General features: G+C 48.0%; 1 protein-coding gene across 1 annotated transcript in view; it reads left to right on the top strand.

Moving 5' to 3' along the window:
- Positions 1–12,124, top strand: part of LOC118504283 (fat-like cadherin-related tumor suppressor homolog) — a 269,118-nt gene extending 256,994 nt beyond the window's left edge. Inside the window, 7 exon segments of the mRNA XM_036038558.1 lie at positions 2,381–2,834; positions 2,975–8,599; positions 8,687–8,872; positions 8,954–8,974; positions 9,157–9,384; positions 9,485–9,621; positions 9,623–12,124. Coding sequence (XP_035894451.1) covers positions 2,381–2,834; positions 2,975–8,599; positions 8,687–8,872; positions 8,954–8,974; positions 9,157–9,384; positions 9,485–9,621; positions 9,623–9,826 — 6,855 coding nt within the window. The 3' untranslated portion in view covers positions 9,827–12,124.
- Positions 12,125–20,964: the final 8,840 nt, after the last annotated feature.

Genomic DNA, 20,964 nt, shown 5'->3' with positions numbered 1-20,964 from the left:
AACATGTGCCCCCGGGGGCAAAGGGTGTATCTCATTTTCGACTATACCACCGTATCCTAATTTATCTCAATTCTCTTGTGTGTGTTTATGTGTGTAAGTGTGTGCGGTGGTTTTGCCTGCCTTACAAATCCCCCGTGTTTCACCGGTTGTGTTTCAACGTTTGCTTTAATTTATGTTAAAAGCTCCCGGATTCAAATTAGAACAACGGAAACAACGCGTGTTCCCTTGCTGAAGTTTGAACTCTGTTTGCTCAGGGCGTGTGGCATGGTGGAAGGTTTTATGCGGTGCGGGAAACATAACACTTCCCGTATGAAGCGCATCGTGTACGGTATAGACCATGTGAAGCTTTCGCAATTGTTCTACGGTCTGTGGCGAAGCCAAGAGTGATTAACCGAATGCATCAACTGGCTAATTCATGGGAACGTGTAAAATTTGCCTTTTTCAACATTGAAAATTCGGATTGAAGTAAAATATTGATTTTATTTCCACATTGCTTACGCAGAAGCTTCGAGTAACTTCAGATTGCATACATTTAGGCGCTGTTTTGCAGAGCAGCCGGCAGAGCAGGTGGAAGTATCGTTCCTAATGTTTTTTTTTTCTCTGCTGCAACCAACTGCTCATGATCATGCCTCACACCAAGCCAAAACAGTCTCATGCCTACATTTAATGGAGAGGGAAAATTTAAGCTAATGCCTGAAATCAAAACACCCTCTCCCCCGGAGCACTTTGTTCTGGTGAACTTTCTGAACTGAATTAAGTGTTTGGCTTTCGTGCCACTAGTGCATCTTGATAGACGTTGCAAATGTTTCGAAACAGTTTCAAATAGCCGTCCCATTTCATAACCCCACTCTCATTCCCAAGTCAGCACAAATCAATGCACATGATGCAGCCGTACACGATAAAGATATAAAATTAGTAGCTGTTTCTCAAAGGTACAGCTACACATAAATCTCGGCAATTCAGCCGAACTGCAACTGCCTTCCCCAGGGCAAACACGAAAAGGAAATTACAATCAGCTCAAACCTCCCAAAAAAAACAAAATCCAAGCAATTTAATAGTGGTTTCAAACCAAATCCGACACGTTTCACTCTAACAAACACATCCCAACCAACCAACCAACCAGTACGACGAAACATGTGGGCGCGTTCGTTCGTGTATGCTGCTGTATGTTTTGTTTTCGTTCCTCTCACCTAACCCGGTTGTGCATTCCGGGAACTGACTTCGAGCATTAGTACGCTGGCTGTACAAAAGTTTACCCGAAGAAAATGAGAATGCAAATTGGACGCAATTAAGCCACACGTCGTCATCGTCGTCGTCGTAGTCGTTCTTCTGCACCATTTCCTTTCCTGCTGCTAGAAAACCATTTAAAAACGCCTAGTGTGTGTGTGTGTGCTCACGTAGGTGTGCATGACGAGAAAAATGCTGATTTATGCTAAGCGTCGGAAAAACGGTTGCTTCTGCCACTGGCAAGGAGGATCGAAATGAATCGTACAGCTCGGTACAGCAAAGGGGGATTGCCTTCAAGAAACGCCTAAATGTATGCTATCAAACTGTTACTCGACACCCTGTGCCCCACTGAAACGCAAGACTGTGACTCTATTTGCTTGCCGGTGCAGTCGTGAATTTATTTTCCTTTTGGATAAATTCTCGGTTGTATTTTTTTTGTTTTTGGTGAGGTGTTTCCGTGAGGATAATGCTTTGAATTCAAACGTACAATTACTGAACCTTAGCTCAGTGCTCTTAAGCACATGAACCACTCCCTCACTAGAAGAAGCTGGAGCAGGGAAAAAAACACACTCAGGCCTTCATTAATGAAAATGAAACCACAGCGGGGAAAAATCGCCCACCAAAAGTCATGAGGGATAGATACATTTTGTTGCACAACATTGACCAACAGACCAGTTTAATATTGGTTTTCTATTTGCCCCAACCACAAAACGACTGCAACGAACCGATGTGGGTGCGCGCTGTGCTAACCTTCGGGGAAAATCGAATCTGTGGTTCTGTGGCCAAAGTGAATTCTGGCTGTGTGCATCGGCAACCAACGTTCCTCTATTTTTGTTTGCTGTGGTAATGTCTGGTTTTTTCCGTTGCCTTCTTTTCACGGTCAAAACCACACTGTCGGGGAGGGCGATGGTTGAGCAATTTAAGCATTACTGGTGTATTTTTTATTCCACTTCGCCTAATGGTGCCGTTGGACGTTTCCTTGTACTACTGGCAAATGAGCAAGCAAGCAAGCAGACCTTCGCCTTAAGTTAAAACGATTTATATTCTGGGAAGCAATCGATACGACTAACACCACTTGTTCCAGGTTCAAGAAGCAGCAAGCTTTAATATTTTTGCTTTCCTTTTCCCGTCCCATTCACATCTTCGCGTCTAGGTCAAGGCAACGGATAAGGACTTTGGCGAGTACGGCCGGGTAGCTTACTCCATCATATCCGACGACATGCAGGAGTATTTCTCGATCGATAAGGAGAAAGGTGAGATAGTGACGAAGAAAAAGCTCGACCGGGAAGAGCGCATGAACTACGACGTGCCCGTAATGGCCGTCGATGCTGGTGGGCGGGCCGGGTTCAGCACGGTCAGGCTGCGGGTCGGCGACGAGAACGACAATCAGCCGGTGTTCCAGTATCGGGAGTATAAAACGCTGATTCAGGGAAATTTAACCGTAAACACCACGTTCTACCGCGTGCGGGCAGTGGATGCGGACGACAACCAGAATGCGGTGGTGAAGTACACCATCTTTGACTCGCAGAACAGTGGCATCAAGGAGCTGTTCGGGGTGGATGAAAACACGGGTGGATTGTATCTGCAGAAGAGCGCTGTACAGTGGGGTAAGTCGAGTATTCCCTTCACCAAATTTTAAATATTTTATATGAAAGCATTAGGACGTCTTCAATATATTGCTTTGCATTAATTAACAACCCTTTTATGTGGAATTACAAATGTCCACTACCCTATCGCCGATTTGCAGAGAACCAACTGTTCCAGTTCTTCATACGAGCTCACGACGGTGGAACACCGTCTCTCTACTCTGACGTCCCGATTGACATCTACATCATGAGCTCTGCCGAAAATCCTCCACTGTTCGAGAAGAAGGACCGCAAGCTGTTCCTGTCCGAGAGTTCCCTTCCAGGCACCGTGATCACTCGTCTGCGGCTCTCCGGCAATGTAACTGCCAAGTATCGTATCCTATCGGACGAGCTGGAAGAACCTCAGTTCTCCATCAACGATGCCGGACAGCTACGACTAGCGAAAACACTCGACCGTGAAGTACGGGACTCGCATCTGATCGCGATTCTGGCGGAGACAGACTCAAGTCCTCCTCTTACCGCAGTCACGGAAATAATACTCCACGTACAAGACGAGAACGATAATACACCGATCTTCGAAAGCAACCCATACTCGTTCGCGCTGGCAGAGAACATAGAAAAGGGTAGCTCGATTATGAAGCTAACAGCGCGCGATGCAGACAGCGGCTCGAACGGTGACATTCGGTATGCATTGTCGCCCGACGTCGGTGACATCGTGAACATCTTCGACGTGGATGCGTACACCGGGTGGATCACAACGTTGGTACCGTTGGACAAGGAAAAGCGAGAGGACTACAAGTTCCAGGTGCTTGCTACGGACAATGGACAACCGAAGCACACAACCCGTTCGACGGTGATCATACGGCTGAAGGATTACAATGACTGTCCACCGGTGTTCAAAGAGAACCACTACAAGGCGAGTGTTAGTGAGGATGCCCTGCCCGGTACGGTGGTGCTTCAGATCGCCACCACGGATAAGGACGTCGATTTGAAGACGGCTGTTGAGTACTACATCATCTCCGGTGATTCGTTGTCACAGTTCCAGATCAAGAACAGCGGTGAGGTGTTCGTTGTGAAGGGTCTCGATCGTGAGAGTATCGCCGAGTACGAGCTGAAGGTGATAGTAACCGATGGCAAGTATACGGCGACCGCTAACATCTCGATCACAGTGCTCGATGCGAACGATAATCCACCGTACTGCTTGAAGTATCGGTACCGCGAGCAGCTCAGCGAAGGTGACCGACCTGGTACGCATGTACTGCAGGTGCTAGCCAACGATATGGACGAACCGGCCAACAGTCGACTGCGCTTCTACCTTACCGGTAACGGTGCGGAAGATTTCAATCTGGACAAAGACACCGGTCATCTGAAGACGGCCCGCAAGCTGGATCGAGAAACTCACTCCCGATATAGCCTAATGGCGCACGTACAGGACCGTGATCATCCGGGTTGGGAGTGTTCTTCACAAATCGAGCTAACACTGACCGATCTGAACGATAACCCACCAGAGTTCTCCATGAACCCCTACAGTGTGACACTGCCAGAAGACGCGGAAGTAGGCACGCTAGTGACGAAGATCCACGCCACCGACGCGGATATAGGCATCAATCGGAAGATCAAATACGCATTCCTGGACTCTTATCGGGACCATTTCCGTATTGCACCTGAATCAGGTATCGTTACCCTTGCGAAACCGCTCGATCGTGAGCTGAAGGCTCTGTACAACCTGTCCGTCAGTGCAATCGATCTTGGACATCCAGCACTTTCGAACGCAGCCACTCTCATCATCAACGTGCAAGACATCAACGATAATCCACCGGAGTTTACGTCGAAACACTATTTCGCTTCGGTGCCGGAGATAAATGCGATCGGTTCGGAAATCTTGAAGGTGCTTGCCACCTCCAAGGACACCGGCATTAATGCGGAAATCAGCTACTCGATTATCGGTGGCAACGAGCATCGGAAGTTTACCATCAACAACAAAACCGGCATACTATCGCTAGCGGATACACTTGATTACGAAAGAGCGAGAGACTACTTCCTCACGATTCAAGCTGTAGATGGTGGAACGCCACCGCTCAGTAATCTGGCCACGGTTAACATCTCCGTTACGGACAGTAACGACAATCATCCACAGTTTACGCAGAACTCGTACAATGCACGGATTCGGGAGGACGCTCAGCGTGGTGATCGTATTCTGCAGGTACGGGCGAACGATCTAGACTCGGAGGATAACGGTCGGGTTAGCTACACGATCGAGCGTGGTGACCGTATGGAGCAGTTCGCGATCGAGGAAGACTCCGGCTACATCTCAGTTGCGGGAACTCTCGATCGTGAGTCCATTTCGAACTATGTGCTGGAGGTTCAGGCACGCGATCACGGTGTACCGACGCTAACTGCCTATGTTCTCGTGAACATCGAGATCTCCGACGCTAACGATAATCCGCCAGTGTTCACACAGCAAAACTACACGGCTGTCGTCCAGGAAGATAAACAGATCGGTCACACACTGTTGAAGTTCGATGTGACGGATGCTGATACGGCACCGAACGCAGCTCCATACACGTTCGACTTTAGGTCGGGCAACGAGGGCGGTTACTTCCGTATCGAACAGGACGGAATCCTACGCACTGCCACACGGTTCAACAGTAAGATTCGGGATAGCTATCAGCTTCAGGTGCGTGTGTTTGACAATGGAACTCCACCACTCTACTCCGACACCTGGGTGCTGGTGAAGGTGATCGAAGAATCGCAATATCCACCCGTCATCACTCCGCTGGACATCTCGATCAACTCTTTCATGGACGAGTATCCGGGCGGTGTGATCGGGAAGGTATACGCCACGGACCAGGATCAGTACGATACGCTCACGTACGGACTCGCCCCAACGATCGGTGTACTGTACTCGCCTACGAACCTCTTCAACATCTCCAAAAACGATGGTGTGATCTATGCCTACCCAAGGCTAGACGTGGGCGATTACCGTGTGAACGTTACCGTCACCGACGGCAAGTTTGCCTCCTTCACGATCGTGAAGGTTTCGGTCGAGCTGATCAACGAGGAGATGCTGGCGAACTCGATCGTGATCCGCTTCCTGAAGGTGTCACCGGAGGCGTTCGTGTTGAGCCACCGGAAAGGCTTCATCCGCTCGGTACGGAATGCGATCGGGTGTAAGATCAAGGACATCATCATCATCTCGGTGCAGCCGTCCAACGATGACGATCTGAATCTGATACAGCATCGGGTCCGGCGGGAGCTAGCAAACGTAACGCACCTGCCGGAGTACGGGCCAAGGGAGAAGCGGAACGCCAATCGTGATCTTGACGTACTGTTCACTGTGCGAAAGAGTCAAACGGGTGGGTTTTATGCTGCCCATGAGATTCGGCGCGTAATCGACGAGAACCTGGAAGAGATAGAGGACGCAACGAAGCTACAGATCGATGAGGTGGTCAAGTCGAAGTGCCTGCCGAACTTCTGCATACACGGGGAGTGTGAGGACAAGATTGTGCTGGACGCGAAGCTGATACACCCGGTGTCGACGGACGTGACGAGCTTTGTGTCGGCACGTCACGCCCATCGCATGGAGTGTGCCTGCCGGGAAGGATACGGAGGTGACAAATGTCAGCATGCAGTGAACGAGTGTTCTAAGGCACCCTGCCCACCGTACAAAACCTGCATCCCGGATTCGTCCGACCAAGGGTATCACTGTACGTGCAGGGAAGGATTCGCAGGACCAAAGTGTGATCGAGACATTACGCTGTGTAACGATGAGACATGCTACGTCCCGAGAAATCCGGTTTCCTTCAGTGGCAAGAGCTATGCGCACTACCGAATCGAGAAGGAGATCGCTAGAAAGAATCTGGAGGATCAGCTCGTGCTGAGCTTGCGTTTAAGAACAGTTCAACCGACCGGCAACATCATGTACTCGGCGGGTAAGGTGGACTTTAACATTCTGGAGATCATGAACGGAATGATCCAGTATCGCTTCGATCTTGGATCGGGCGAGGGGCTCGTGAGTGTTTCCAGCATCTTCGTGTCGGATGGCTTGTGGCACGAAGTTCGTCTAGAACGGGAAGGAAATAGTGCCAAGCTGTTTGTGGATGGGAAACACGTCGCGCAAGGCAACGCACCTGGAGTGAACGGAGTTCTAAACCTTCAATCGGACGACATTTTCTTCGGAGCGGAAGTTAAGCAGCATCCAACCGTGCTTGGATTCCAAGACGTTCAGCGAGGTTTCGTCGGCTGTATGGATGATATCCGACTGTCAAAGATTCCGGTTCCGCTGCACATGAAGGGTGCCAGCTCGGTCGCCAGTCTGCGTCAATTCGCCAACGTTGAGTTCAGTTGTGATGCGGCCTCAGTGCTTGTACCGCTCGGTGTGTGTGGTACGCAGCCCTGCTGGAACGGAGGCACCTGCAAGGACATTGGAGGAGGCAACTTTGAGTGTTTGTGTCATTCGCGCTTCTCCGGACCTTACTGCAAGGAAGATCTGAACCCGTGTGCTTCATCCCCCTGTCTGTATGGTGGAAAGTGTTCGAAGGTAGGCTTCGGTAACTACACCTGCGACTGTCCAGCTCGTATGTCGGGCAAGCGTTGTGACTATGGCAGGTTCTGCACACCGAACCCTTGCCGTAATGGGGGTGTCTGTGAGGAAGGTGACGATGGACCACTCTGTATGTGTCACGGATATAGTGGCACTTTCTGCGAGACTGATATCGACGAATGTGAACGGCAGCCGTGTGGAAATGGGGCGACATGCATCAACGAAGCCGGTAGCTTCAGGTGTATCTGTCCACCGGAGATGACTGGGGCGAGTTGTGGTGATCCACTCAACACGAACGCACTCACCATCGCACTGAAGAAGGTCACGTCGGAAGCGTTCTTCATCGCAGTCGGCGTAATCGGATTTGTGCTGGTGGGTGTTGTGGTTTGGGGTGTTACTTGTGTGTGCCGCAAGAAGCGTCGCTCGAGTCGGCACGAGAAGATCAACAACGAGGCGAACAAGGGCATCGTGCTGAACCCGGTTTCGGAAACGTCCGGCTACAAGCGTGGCTCCAAGATGAGCAATCTAGAGATACAGCGTGATCAACGACCGGTTTCGTACACACCGAGCAGTAACAATGCTGCAGACCATCTGTACAACTGTAACGCGATGCTGCAGTACAACAACTTGGACACACTGCGTAGCTACGGTTCTGCCGGTGATGAGCTCGAGAACGTACCGCCAGAGTATCGGAAAGGAACCGTCCCGTGCAACCAGCAAATGGTTAATCTGAACAGTGGCGGTGCAAATGCCAACACGTCCGACACCGAGTCACTACACAAGCAGAAGTGGAACGAACAGATCCAGCTGCAAACGTTCACCGACAAGATCAACAACGATCTGAAGCGGCTCGCCCAAGGTGGTTCACCGGATCCGCTCCTCCAGCAGCAACATCAGCAACAACAACAGCATCAACCTCAACTCCAGCAACCTCATCCCGGTGCGCATCTGCGTGTGTCACCGATGCAGCTGAAACCGGCCCAGATGGGCATACTGCCCGGTCGACTACTCAACACGCAACACTCGCCCACGATGCTGATGCCACCGCACAGCTTCGAGGACGCACCGTCACATCACGGCAGTACGGCCGCCTACCATTGGGACTGTTCCGATTGGGTCGGCCGGGGCCACCATCCGCTGCCCAACATCACCGAAGTACCGGGCAGCGAAGTGCCGGACTCGTCCAGCTTCCACAGCAACGAAAGCAACGAGTCGCACCCGAAAGCAAGTCTTCTGCCACCGAGTAAGTATCGCCGAAGGGACATCCCCCTTCCCCAGTTGCAATATTTTGCGCAGCTAAACTGACTTTTCTATCTATCGACTGAAACAGTTCTCGGACCGGTGGACTCGACGCGTGACATCGAAACGCTGAACGAGGATAACGAGTCGGAGTACGTGGACGATTCGGAGTGTGATCAGAGCGAGCAGCCGCTCTCGTTGGGCTTCGAGCAGAACTCCTCCATATCCTGCCTGAACCCGCTCGACAGTGGCAGCGAAGATTATAGATTTAACACAGGTAAAAGATAAGAGCCTCGGGCTCATGAATAGCTGCGTTACTAACAAATATTTTCTTTTAACTGATCTTAAAATGCTGCAGTGCCTTTAAAAGTTAATACACGTAAGTCTCCCTAATGTACTAACTTACTAACACTGATATTCACCCAGAGCCACCATTGCAAGCCCCAATCCCAATGATTCAATTTCTACGGAACTTCAGAATCAAATCCCTTAGAAAAAACTGAACATCAACTCGATTAAATCTTATACCTGTCTCCTTAATCTCTCCCTCTCTCTACACAGCTGATAGTTATCTGCGTCATCCGAACAGTTACTTGCCGAAGTATAACATACAGAGCGAAACGGAGGGCGAAAATGTGCCACTGACGGGCCGGAAGCCGCTGAACGGGCTCGAGGTAGGCCGGCATCAGCTGGTCGAATCGGACGACGATGATGTCGAGTCGTACGGATTCCCCCAAACGCGCCGAAACCGTCGCGAACCCAGTGATATCGATTTAGTTTTAAAAACTGGTAAGTCGTCCGGTTTTCCCCCTTGGTGAGAGTTTTCCGTTTTATGATTTATTCCCTTTATCCTTCCTTTTTGGTTTTTTTTTTCCTTTCCCACCTACAGACGAAGGTAGCTCTCTGCTTAGCCATTCCCGCACACACAACAGCTCGAACCACTCGAACAGTGATCTCTCGACGCAGCTGTGCGAGATCGACGACTCCGAATACGAGGAGGGCCATCAGCAGCAGCAGCAGCACCAACCAATCCACCATCACCATCACCATCATCACCATCATCATCAGCAGCAGCAGCTTCAGTCCACAGCCCAGCCCGCTCCAGCTGCCAACGTGTCCGGGTCGACGGGTGGTAGCGCTGGTTCGACCGGTGCCTCCGCCAAACCGAAACAGCAAAAGGTCAAGTGGAGCAACGTCGTACAGCAGACGGAAGTTTGACAGCGGCAGCTAATCGCTGGCGGCAGCAACACACACCGCCACCAGATGGCGCTAACAGATAAGACTTATTTTACTACTTTTACTAGTAATGTCCTTAGCTGCTACGGTGCTGCAGTATCGGTACGATCATTGTTTCTACTTCTGAGGCAACTACAGCTACTACTTATACTACTCCGGAAGTCACCAGCATTCCAGCACCACTGGTACTTCCTTGGTGGGATAATTTATTTAACTTAGCCATCTTCCGTGGTGCTGATCGTTTTTTTCACCTTTTAACTTGCAATGATGATGTGTCATATATTGTTTACTACTCCGACTGTCCTCAGGAATTCGGCTTGAGGACTGCTTAATTTCCGTTTTAACATTAGGCTACTAACCGATCATCTTCCAGCCAACTGATCATTATCAAACGAGCGCATCTCGGTAGAGGGAACGATGCACAAACACACTCCATTTACACGATCGAGATCGATTTCATCCAATTAGCGCAATTAAGGAGCAAGGCGATATCCTCCATTTAAGTTGCGTACACGAGCCGCCACCGTCTTTACACATGAGAAGAGGTTTACGTTTGATGAGGATTGGAACAAATCTCGAACTATTTAGACTAATTTGTATCGCACCGGGTCGGTCCCCGGCATCGATGTCCATACACAATGTCCATAAGCGTTCAACATGGGCATGGGCGGAGTTCCCGAAATCCACCATTACACCCAGACGGCATCTTCCATTAGGAGATTCGCTAGAGATTACCAGTTCAGTATTTGCATTGCGCATTTTCTGTCTGCCGTGTACGCTCAGCAATTAGGCGCTAGTTTTCAAACCCATCAACCAGCCCGAACGGTTCGGGATGTTTGGCAAAGGGCTTAGGCTAGCACGATTTGCCATTAATGGATTTCCTTTCTACGTGTATAGTTTATCAAAACAGTGGTCGACGCAAAACAATGCAGCTAACCTCGTACAATTAATACCCTACCGCGACGCGACACCACAAGCAGTATGGTGTTCTTAAGTTGATGTTTATTTAACACATGTTTAACTAGATTTTTTCCGTCAATTCCATTTGTTGTAACTAAATATTCCACATCGAGGTAAACTCCACCGCAATAGACTCGGTTTGTTGTTCCATTAGGGGGCTAAAGAATGGCAGGTGCATTTCTGAGCAGCGAAGGAAGCTCCTTTGCCTGCGTTGTATTTTATTTTCCGTAACTCGACTCATATCGCTGGAACTCATCGCACATTCGTCTGAGTTTCTGCCGAGGGTGACATTTTTTTTTATTTTTAAGGCTAAACACAACACACCCACCCGTCACCTGTTTCATCATCTTCATCCAAAAGTTTGAAGTTTTACGCACGCCGAAAGGATGAAGAGATGTAAAAAAAAACACACACACACAAGAATAGCAGCAACTCGAGTAAAGTGAAGGAAAAACAATGTAAAAGAACAAGTAACACTTAGAAGTCCTTAGCAATCCTTAGTAGAATATGGAGAAGAAAAAAAGAGTAAGTAAGAGAAGAAAAAATCCAACTAAACAATCGAATCGACGAAAAACTGTAACATATGAAGAAAAACGCGAACAGAGAAAGCAAACGGGGGAAACAAAACAAACTTAGCGGTAGGATAAATGAAATTGCGAATCTTGATTTTGATTTTACAAACTTTTACTTTTTACGTTTGGGAACAAAATCGAAAGAAAAACCCCCGGAAAATCGAATGCATCAAAAGCGAAAGTAGTGAGTAATGTTGAGTAAGTTTAAAACAATTCCTGTCTCCCTCCCTCATCCCTGATAAATCACACCCTCCCCCTTTCATACTCCATCTCTTTGTAGGTTGAAAAACATAAAACAAAAAAAACACACAACGGACAACTATATCAAAAGTATTAGGAAGAAAGTAACAAAATGAACTAGAACAAAAAGAAGAAAAAAAAGGTAAAAGAATAACATGAAATGAAAGCTCGTTTTCCCACAACAAAAAAAGAAAAAGAAAAGTAGAGAGAGAGAAAAGAAGAACGAAAGGAACATGTAACTAGACTATCACATTTTACTGGAAAGAAGCAAAGAAGGGGTGTAAAGACGACGAGATGAGTTGTCTACTTTCAGTCACAGTTCAGTTACAAACAGTCCGCGGAAGCAGACACGGAAGGTAGGAAGCAAATGAAACAGAAGCAACAACCGGAAGAAAGCGTATTTATATTAAAGTGGTGCCGGTTCCTCCCTTGTACTGATCTGAAGCTAACAGGGGGCGCCAGAATGTGTGGAGCGATGACTTGTGGAGATAAATAAATTTCTGAGATAACTATTTTTAAAATGCTGCCTTGCATTACTCGAATATAAGCAGAAATAACCCGAACCGAAATGTTTCAATCACGTAAGTAAGTGCATTTTTAATTATTTTTCTTTTATGATATTAAATTAAACATCAATTTATTGATCTTTTAACGTTATTCTTTGTCTATACCAATTTATCGTACAATTTTCCCCATCGTTTTAACGTATAATTTTAATTTGAACGTTGCCATAAAAATTCAAACCGAAAATCGATTCTACTTTTCTCGCTCGCTGGATCGGATGCTGGCTAGAGAGAAGTCGTAGTTAGAAGCGAGAGAGGATCGATTCGCCTTTTCACTCTCGCTAGATCGGATGCCGGCTAGCGAGGATTCCACCTAAACTGGTTCGATTGGACTTTTAGGGTAACAGGAGAGCATCCAACGAGGAGGTAGCACCTAGATCATCCGACCGGGAGTATACATTCTTCCGACAGCCTTGTTAGTATGCGTCCTTATCAAACAGGGGAATGTGATCGATATGCGTGAAGAAACGAGAGAGTATCGATTCTCCTTTTCTCCCTCGCTCGATCGGATGCTGGCTAGGGAGGATTCTTAGTAACAAGCGAGAGAGGATCGATTCTTCTTTTCTCGCTCGCTCGTTCGGATGCCGGCAAGCGAAAATTCCTCCTAAACCGGTTCGATCGGGCATTTAGGGTAACAGGAGAGCATCCAACGAGCAGGTAGCATCCAGTTCGTCCGACCGGGAGGCTACACTCGTCCGACAGCCTTGTTAGTATGCGTCCTTATCAAACAGGGGAATGTGATCGATACGCACGAAGAAGCGAGAGAGTATCGATTCTTCTTTTCTCGCTCGCTGGATCGGATGCCGGCAAGCGAGAATTCCTCCTAAACCGGTTCGATTGGACATTTAGGGTAACAGGAGAGCATCCAACGAGCAGGTAGCATCCAGATCGTCCGACCGGGAGGATACACTCGTCCGACAGCCTTGTTAGTATGCGTTCTTATCAAACAGGGGAATGAGATCGATACGCACGAAGAAGCGAGAGAGTATCGATTCGCCGTTTCACCCTCGCTGGATCGGATGCCGGCTAGCGAGAATTCCTCCTAAACCGGTTCGATTGGACATTTAGGGTAACAGGAGAGCATCCAACGAGCAGGTAGCATCCAGTTCGTCCGACCACGAGGCTACACTCGTCCGACAGCCTTGTTAGTATGCGTCCTTATCAAACAAGGGAATGTGATCGATACGCGTGAAGAAGCGAGAGAGTATCGATTCTTCTTTTCTCGCTCGCTCGATCGGATGCTGGCTAGGGAGGATTCTTAGTAACAAGCGAGAAAGGATCGATTCTTCTTTTCTCGCTCGCTCGATCGGATGCTGGCTAGCGAGAATTCCTTCTAAACTGGTTCGATTCGGGGATTTCGAGTAACAGGAGAGCATCCAACGAGCAGGTAGCATCCAGTTCGTCCGACCACGAGGCTACACTCATCCGACAGCCTTGTTAGTATGCGTCCTTATCAAACAGAAGAATGTGATCGATACGCGTGCAGAAGCGAGAGAGGATCGATTCTCCTTTTCTCGCTCGCTCGATCGGATGCTGGCTAGGGAGGATTCTTAGTAACAAGCGAGAGAGGATCGATTCTTCTTTTCTCGCTCGCTCGATCGGATGCTGGCTAGGGAGGATTCTTAGTAAGGAGGAATGAGAGAGTATCGATTCTTCTTTTCTCGCTCGCTGGATCGGATGCTGGCTAGCGAGAATTCCTTCTAAACTGGTTTGATTTGGGATGTTGGGTAACAGGAGAGCATTCAACGAGCAGGTAGCATCCAGTTCGTCCGACCACGAGGCTACACTCGTCCGACAGCCTTGTTAGTATGCGTCCTTATCAAACAGAAGAATGTGATCGATACGCGTGCAGAAGCGAGAGAAGATCGATTCTCCTTTTCTCGCTCGCTGGATCGGATGTTGGATAGGGAGGATTCTTAGTAACAAGCGAGAGAGGATCGATTCTTCTTTTCTCGCTCGCTCGATCGGATGCCGGCTAGCGAAAATTTCTTCTAAACTGGTTCGATTGGACATTTAGGGTAACAGGAGAGCATCCAACGAGCAGGTAGCATCCAGTTCGTCCGACCACGAGGCTACACTCGTCCGACAGCCTTGTTAGTATGCGTCCTTATCAAACAAGGGAATGTGATCGATACGCGTGAAGAAGCGAGAGAGTATCGATTCTTCTTTTCTCGCTCGCTCGATCGGATGCTGGCTAGGGAGGATTCTTAGTAACAAGCGAGAGAGTATCGATTCTTCTTTTCTCGCTCGCTCGATCGGATGCCGGCTAGCGAGAATTCCTCCTAAACCGGTTCGATTCGGGAGTTTGGGTAACAGGAGAGCATCCAACGAGCAGGTAGCATCCAGTTCGTCCGACCGGGAGGCTACACTCGTCCGACATCCTTGTTAGTATGCGTCCTTATCAAACAGGGGAATGTGATCGATACGCGTGAAGAAGCGAGAGAGTATCGATTCTCCTTTTCTCGCTCGCTCGATCGGATGCTGGCTAGGGAGGATTCTTAGTAAGGAGGAATGAGAGAGTATTGATTCTTCTTTTCTCGCTCGCTGGATCGGATGCTGGCTAGCGAGAATTCCTTCTAAACTGGTTTGATTTGGGATGTTGGGTAACAGGAGAGCATTCAACGAGCAGGTAGCATCCAGTTCGTCCGACCACGAGGCTACACTCGTCCGACATCCTTGTTAGTATGCGTCCTTATCAAACAGAGGAATGTGATCGATACGCGTGAAGAAGCGAGAGAGTATCGATTCTTCTTTTCTCGCTCGCTCGATCGGATGCTGGCTAGGGAGGATTCTTAGTAACAAGCGAGAGAGTATCGATTCTTCTTTTCTCGCTCGCTCGATCGGATGCCGGCTAGCGAGAATTCCTCCTAAACCGGCTCGATTCGGGAGTTTGGGTAACAGGAGAGCATTCAACGAGCAGGTAGCATCCAGATCGTCCGACCGGGACGCTACACTCGTCCGACAGCCTTGTTAGTATGCGTCCTTATCAAACAGGGGAATGTGATCGATACGCATGAAGAAGCGAGAGAGTATCGATTCTTCTTTTCTCGCTCGCTGGATCGGTTGCTGGCTAGGGAGGATTCTTAGTAACAAGCGAGAGAGGATCGATTCTCCTTTTCTAGCTCGCTCGATCGGATGCTGGCTAGGGAGGCTTCCTAGTAACAAGCGAGAGAGGATCGATTCTTCTTTTCTCGCTCGCTCGATCGGATGCTGGCTAGCGAGAATTCCTTCTAAACTGATTCGTTTGGGCATCTAGGGTAACAGGAGAGCATCCAACGAGCAGGTAGCATCCAGTTCGTCGGACCACGAGGCTACACTCGTCCGACAGCCTTTTTAGTATGCGTCCTTATCAAACAGGGGAATGTGATCGGTACGCATGAAGAAGCGAGAGAGGATCGATTCTTCTTTTCTCGCTCGCTGGATCGGTTGCTGGCTAGGGAGGATTCTTAGTAACAAGCGAGAGAGGATCGATTCTCCTTTTCTCGCTCGCTGGATCGGATGCCGGCAAGCGAAAATTCCTCCTAAACTGGTTCGTTTGGGGATTTCGGATAACAGGAGAGCATCCAACGAGCAGGTAGCATCCAGTTCGTCCGACCACGAGGCTACACTCGTCCGACAGCCTTGTTAGTATGCGTCCTTATCAAACAGGGGAATGTGATCGATACGCGTGAAGAAGCGAGAGAGGATCGATTCTCCTTTTCTCGCTCGTTCGATCGGATGCTGGCTAGGGAGGATTCTTAGTAACAAGCGAGAGAGGATCGATTCTCCTTTTCTCGCTCGCTGGATCGGATGCCGGCAAGCGAAAATTCCTCCTTAACTGGTTTGATTGGGGATTTCGAGTAACAGGAGAGCATTCAACGAGCAGGTAGCATCCAGATCGTCCGACCACGAGGCTACACTCGTCCGACAGCCTTGTTAGTATGCGTCCTTATCAAACAGGGGAATGTGATCGATACGCGTGAAGAAGCGAGAGAGGATCGATTCTCCTTTTCTCGCTCGCTCGATCGGATACTGGCTAGGGAGGATTCTTAGTAAGAAGCGAGAGAGGATCGATTCTCCTTTTCTCGCTCGCTCGATCGGATACTGGCTAGGGAGGATTCTTAGTAAGAAGCGAGAGAGGATCGATTCTCCTTTTCTCGCTCGCTGAATCGGATACTGGCTAGGGAGGATTCTTAGTAACAAGCGAGAGAGGATCGATTCTCCTTTTCTCGCTCGCTGGATCGGATGCCGGCAAGCGAAAATTCCTCCTAAACTGGTTCGTTTGGGGATTTCGGATAACAGGAGAGCATCCAACGAGCAGGTAGCATCCAGATCGTCCGACCGCGAGGCTACACTCGTCCGACAGCCTTGTTAGTATGCGTCCTTATCAAACAGGGGAATGTGATCGATACGCGTGAAGAAGCGAGAGAGGATCGATTCTCCTTTTCTCGCTCGCTCGATCGGATACTGGCTAGGGAGGATTCTTAGTAAGAAGCGAGAGAGGATCGATTCTCCTTTTCTCGCTCGCTCGATCGGATACTGGCTAGGGAGGATTCTTAGTAAGAAGCGAGAGAGGATCGATTCTCCTTTTCTCGCTCGCTGGATCGGATGCCGGCAAGCGAAAATTCCTCCTAAACTGGTTCGTTTGGGGATTTCGGATAACAGGAGAGCATCCAACGAGCAGGTAGCATCCAGATCGTCCGACCGCGAGGCTACACTCGTCCGACAGCCTTGTTAGTATGCGTCCTTATCAAACAGAGGAATGTGATCGATACGCATGAAGAAGCGAGAGAGGATCGATTCTTCTTTTCTCGCTCGCTCGATCGGATGCTGGCAAGCGAAAATTCCTCCTAAACCGGTTCGATTGGACATTTAGGGTAACAGGAGAGCATCCAACGAGCAGGTAGCATCCAGATCGTCCGACCACGAGGCTACACTCGTCCGACAGCCTTGTTAGTATGCATCCTTATCAAACAGAGGAATGTGATCGATACGCGTGAAGAAGCGAGAGAGGATCGATTCTCCTTTTCTCGCTCGCTCGATCGGATGCTGGCTAGGGAGGATTCTTAGTAACAAGCGAGAGAGGATCGATTCTCCTTTTCTCGCTCGCTGGATCGGATGCCGGCAAGCGAAAATTCCTCCTTAACTGGTTTGATTGGGGATTTCGAGTAACAGGAGAGCATTCAACGAGCAGGTAGCATCCAGATCGTCCGACTGGAAGGCTGCACTGGTCCGACAGCCTTGTTTGTATGCGTCCTTATCAAACAGGGGAATGTGATCGATACGCGTGAAGAAGCGAGAGAGGATCGATTCTCCTTTTCTCGCTCGCTGGATCGGATGCTGGCTAGGGAGGATTCTTAGTAAGGAGGAATGAGAGCGGATCTATTCGCCGTTTCACCCTCGCTGGATCGGATGCCGGCAAGCGAAAATTCCTCCTAAACCGGTTCGATTTGGGATATTGGGTAACAGGAGAGCATCCAACGAGCAGGTAGCATCCAGAACGTCCGACGAAGAGAGTTACAGTAGAGGGTCCAAAGAAAGTAGTAATTTGATTAAATTTTTGAATATTTTAAATATTTAAAAACAGAAATTGAATTTGAAAATTTTTATTATTTATTGTTATATTATGTAGCGTTTAAAGCGAGTTTTTTAATGTCCAGCCGTCAGTCTTAACAAGGAGTAGCATTTGCTAATTTTCTGACTATTAAATTATTTTGCCCAGCAAAACTCGTATCTGTAAGCATTTGAAAGCTATTAGTCTTCTGAAAGTATCTTAAAACTTCATGGATTTTCTCAGTTTCTTTGGTGAGATCAGTTCTTTTTAGCAGTAATCCATTTGAATATATTCTCATCTAAGGAACTGAATCCTAGTAGGAATGAGGTAGATTTATTCCATGAGTGATAGCAAACGAAGAGTTTAACACTTCCTGTGAATTTCCTCTTATCAATACTCTTTCCATAGGACTCATTTTCCACCGAAAGCCAATTAATTTCTAATAATGTTGTCCCATTTAGCTGCCCCTATTTACTATATCTGTATCAAACATGTAATCATCCCCGGGTTTGGAGCCTTTTACATGCCCTCTTTCATTAGTATAAATCACTGTTTCCAATGCACACATTAAGCCCCCCGCCCGATACATTCACCAATAAAACAATCGTACCAACCCATATGATGACAGCTCGAACGAAAATGGTGTAACAGTCAAACATTTTCCCACGATAAAAGTGATTAACAACAAAACCCAGCGCCAGCTGAACCGAGCTGATGGACTCGGGCCGGTCTAGCTGGGCGAGGTATATTATTGCTGTGGCTAACTGTGTGGCATTGGAGTATGTGTTAAATTATTCACTGAAACTGACCCAACACCACTTCTCCGTCTGCCATCATAATTCGCCCTCCACTTTTACCGTATTTAGATGAGAGATAAACATTTGTTATTGGTTTATGTTGTGTAGTTATGGTGAGTGGGGTGCATCGGTTCCAAACAACGGCCTCGAGCGCCACACTGGCATTGGCTTATTAAGCCGTGCGCTGAGGTCGAGTGCGTTGATGAAGTTGAGCGGATTTACCGACCGGATTATCTTGTCAACTGTGTATTTCCTGTGCGTGTTTTTATGTTTGCTGGAGCGAATATGCTTTTTGTGTTTGATTTGCCGATAGTTAATGCTATCACGGGAAGGATCAATTAATTACACAACGCCAAGGGAAGTAATGCTAACGTCGGCCTATTTCAAATTAGTACAAAAAGGCTTCTCTCTATTGGAGGTACTTTCCTACCAGTCCATCAATTTTTATAGCAGCAACATACAGAATGCACCGCAGTGAAAGATGAAAATGCCTGCCGAAGATTGCAACTAGCCCTCTATACCTTTAGTGTCTTTAGTGTGATAGAAAAACGTTGTCCCTGTGTGTCGATAAATGTCGTGTAATTTCGTTTGCCAGAGCCAGAGCCAGACCTCCTGAAGTCCTTGATAGTCGTCTTAGCTTTAGTCTTCGATTCGAATCAGTGGTCTCCAGAGCGAACCGATTACTCAATTTCCGAATTCAACGGATAGCCAGTAACCATTAAAATCCTGTACTGCTCCATTATTCGATCTGTCCTTGTGTTAGTCAATAAAGTTTGAAGCCGGCCTGCTGAAACATGGTCTGAGCGTGTTCATCTTAAGAAGCTAGCTGCTCACTGCTAGCTATCCAACCATTGCCTGTTGGCCGTAAAAGGCCCCAGTATCTGTTAGTAGTTGGCCTACTTGACAATTCGATTGATGCTCCTTATATATTGAGTGCATTCGAATTTTCTTTACCGACAAGATCCCTTATACCACGTCAGCTGTTACGTGTTTCACCTTATCACACTAACATCGGCCAGAGCGATCCTGTAAATTTTACCTGTATGGCATCCAATTATGTGTACGAATTTTTCGATTTTAATGTTTCTAAGTTCGCGTTTTGTGAGGGTTTGCGATTTTTATTTTGTAATTAAGGTAAAATTTAGAAGCTTACCATAGAATCGAGCGAGCAGTACAATCTCCTCGGGTTGGAGATTAACTCGGCGAAAAGCAGCAGCCCTGCTAACAAACACTGATTTACGCAGGGATGATGTACCGATAGGTGATCACACCTTCGAAGTCGTCCTAAACTTCACCTATCTGGGGTCAAAAGTCAGCACCGACAACAACATTGATGTTGAGTTACGCGCAAGGGTGCTGGCTGCCAACCGGTCATACTACGGCCTGAGGAAACTTCTCCACTCTAAACACCTGTCGAGACGGACGAAGCTGGGACTGTACAGAACATTTATAGTCCCACTGCTCACATACGCCTCTGAGACATGGACTCTGTCCAAAACTGACGAAGCCCTCTTAGCTGCGTTCGAGAGGAAGATGCTCAGAAGGATTTTTGGCCCCGTATGTGACAAAGGACAATGAAGGAGCCGCTACAATGACGAGCTCTACGAGCTGTACGATGGTCTCACCATCGTGCAGCGAACTAGACTCGCCAAGCTCCGGTGGGCTGGTCACGTCATGAGAATGACACCGGACGACCCAGCCCGTAAAGTCCTTTCAGGCAGTCCACATGGACAGAGGAGGCGTGGTAGGCCCAAACTGAGATGGAGTGATGGCGTTGATACATCCTCCAGAACGGCCGGGAAAATTGATAGGCAGACGAAGGCGCTAAGCCGTGAGCGGTATCGAGGATTGTTGCAGCAGGCCATGACCGCGAAACGGTTGTAGCGCCTGAAAAGTAAGTAAGTAAGATTCATATAAGACATAACCTCACATGAGATTTTTTAATTGATATGATATAATTATATTATATTTATATTTTTATTGATATTAGTAATTTATTGAATATTGAATAACAGAGAGGACCTAACAAGAGGAAAAAAATATTTCATAATATTTATCCGCCATCAAAGAGAGATCAATGCGTTACATTGTTCAAGACTTCACAACTTGCTGGGCTATTTCAAACAGCTTGTAGCTTTGAACGAGGTTTGCCAAACCTTTTTGATTACCTCAGCCAACACTTTCGTAAAATCTACCCATCCGTTTGATATGAGAATCAATTATTTCCGCTTTGCATCAGATTATAGCCCCCCGTCGGTCGCCCAGGCTGACGAGGATAATACGCTGCAATTTACTTTTCAGCTCATCAGATAGCACGTTTGTTTGCAAACTAATTGAAAATTCCAGCGTACACACACACACACACACACACTCTTCACACGAGCTAAACGATATCGGTATCAGCATAACATGCATAAATCCTTCTTTTCGTACGCTGCTCGTCCATCCTCCACCTCTAGGGATGCACC

Source organism: Anopheles stephensi, chromosome 2 (genome assembly GCF_013141755.1).
Source record: "Anopheles stephensi strain Indian chromosome 2, UCI_ANSTEP_V1.0, whole genome shotgun sequence".
Lineage (NCBI taxonomy): Eukaryota > Metazoa > Arthropoda > Insecta > Diptera > Culicidae > Anopheles > Anopheles stephensi.
Note: the sequence above shows the minus strand (reverse complement) of the source record. Positions and strands in the feature narration are given on the sequence as shown.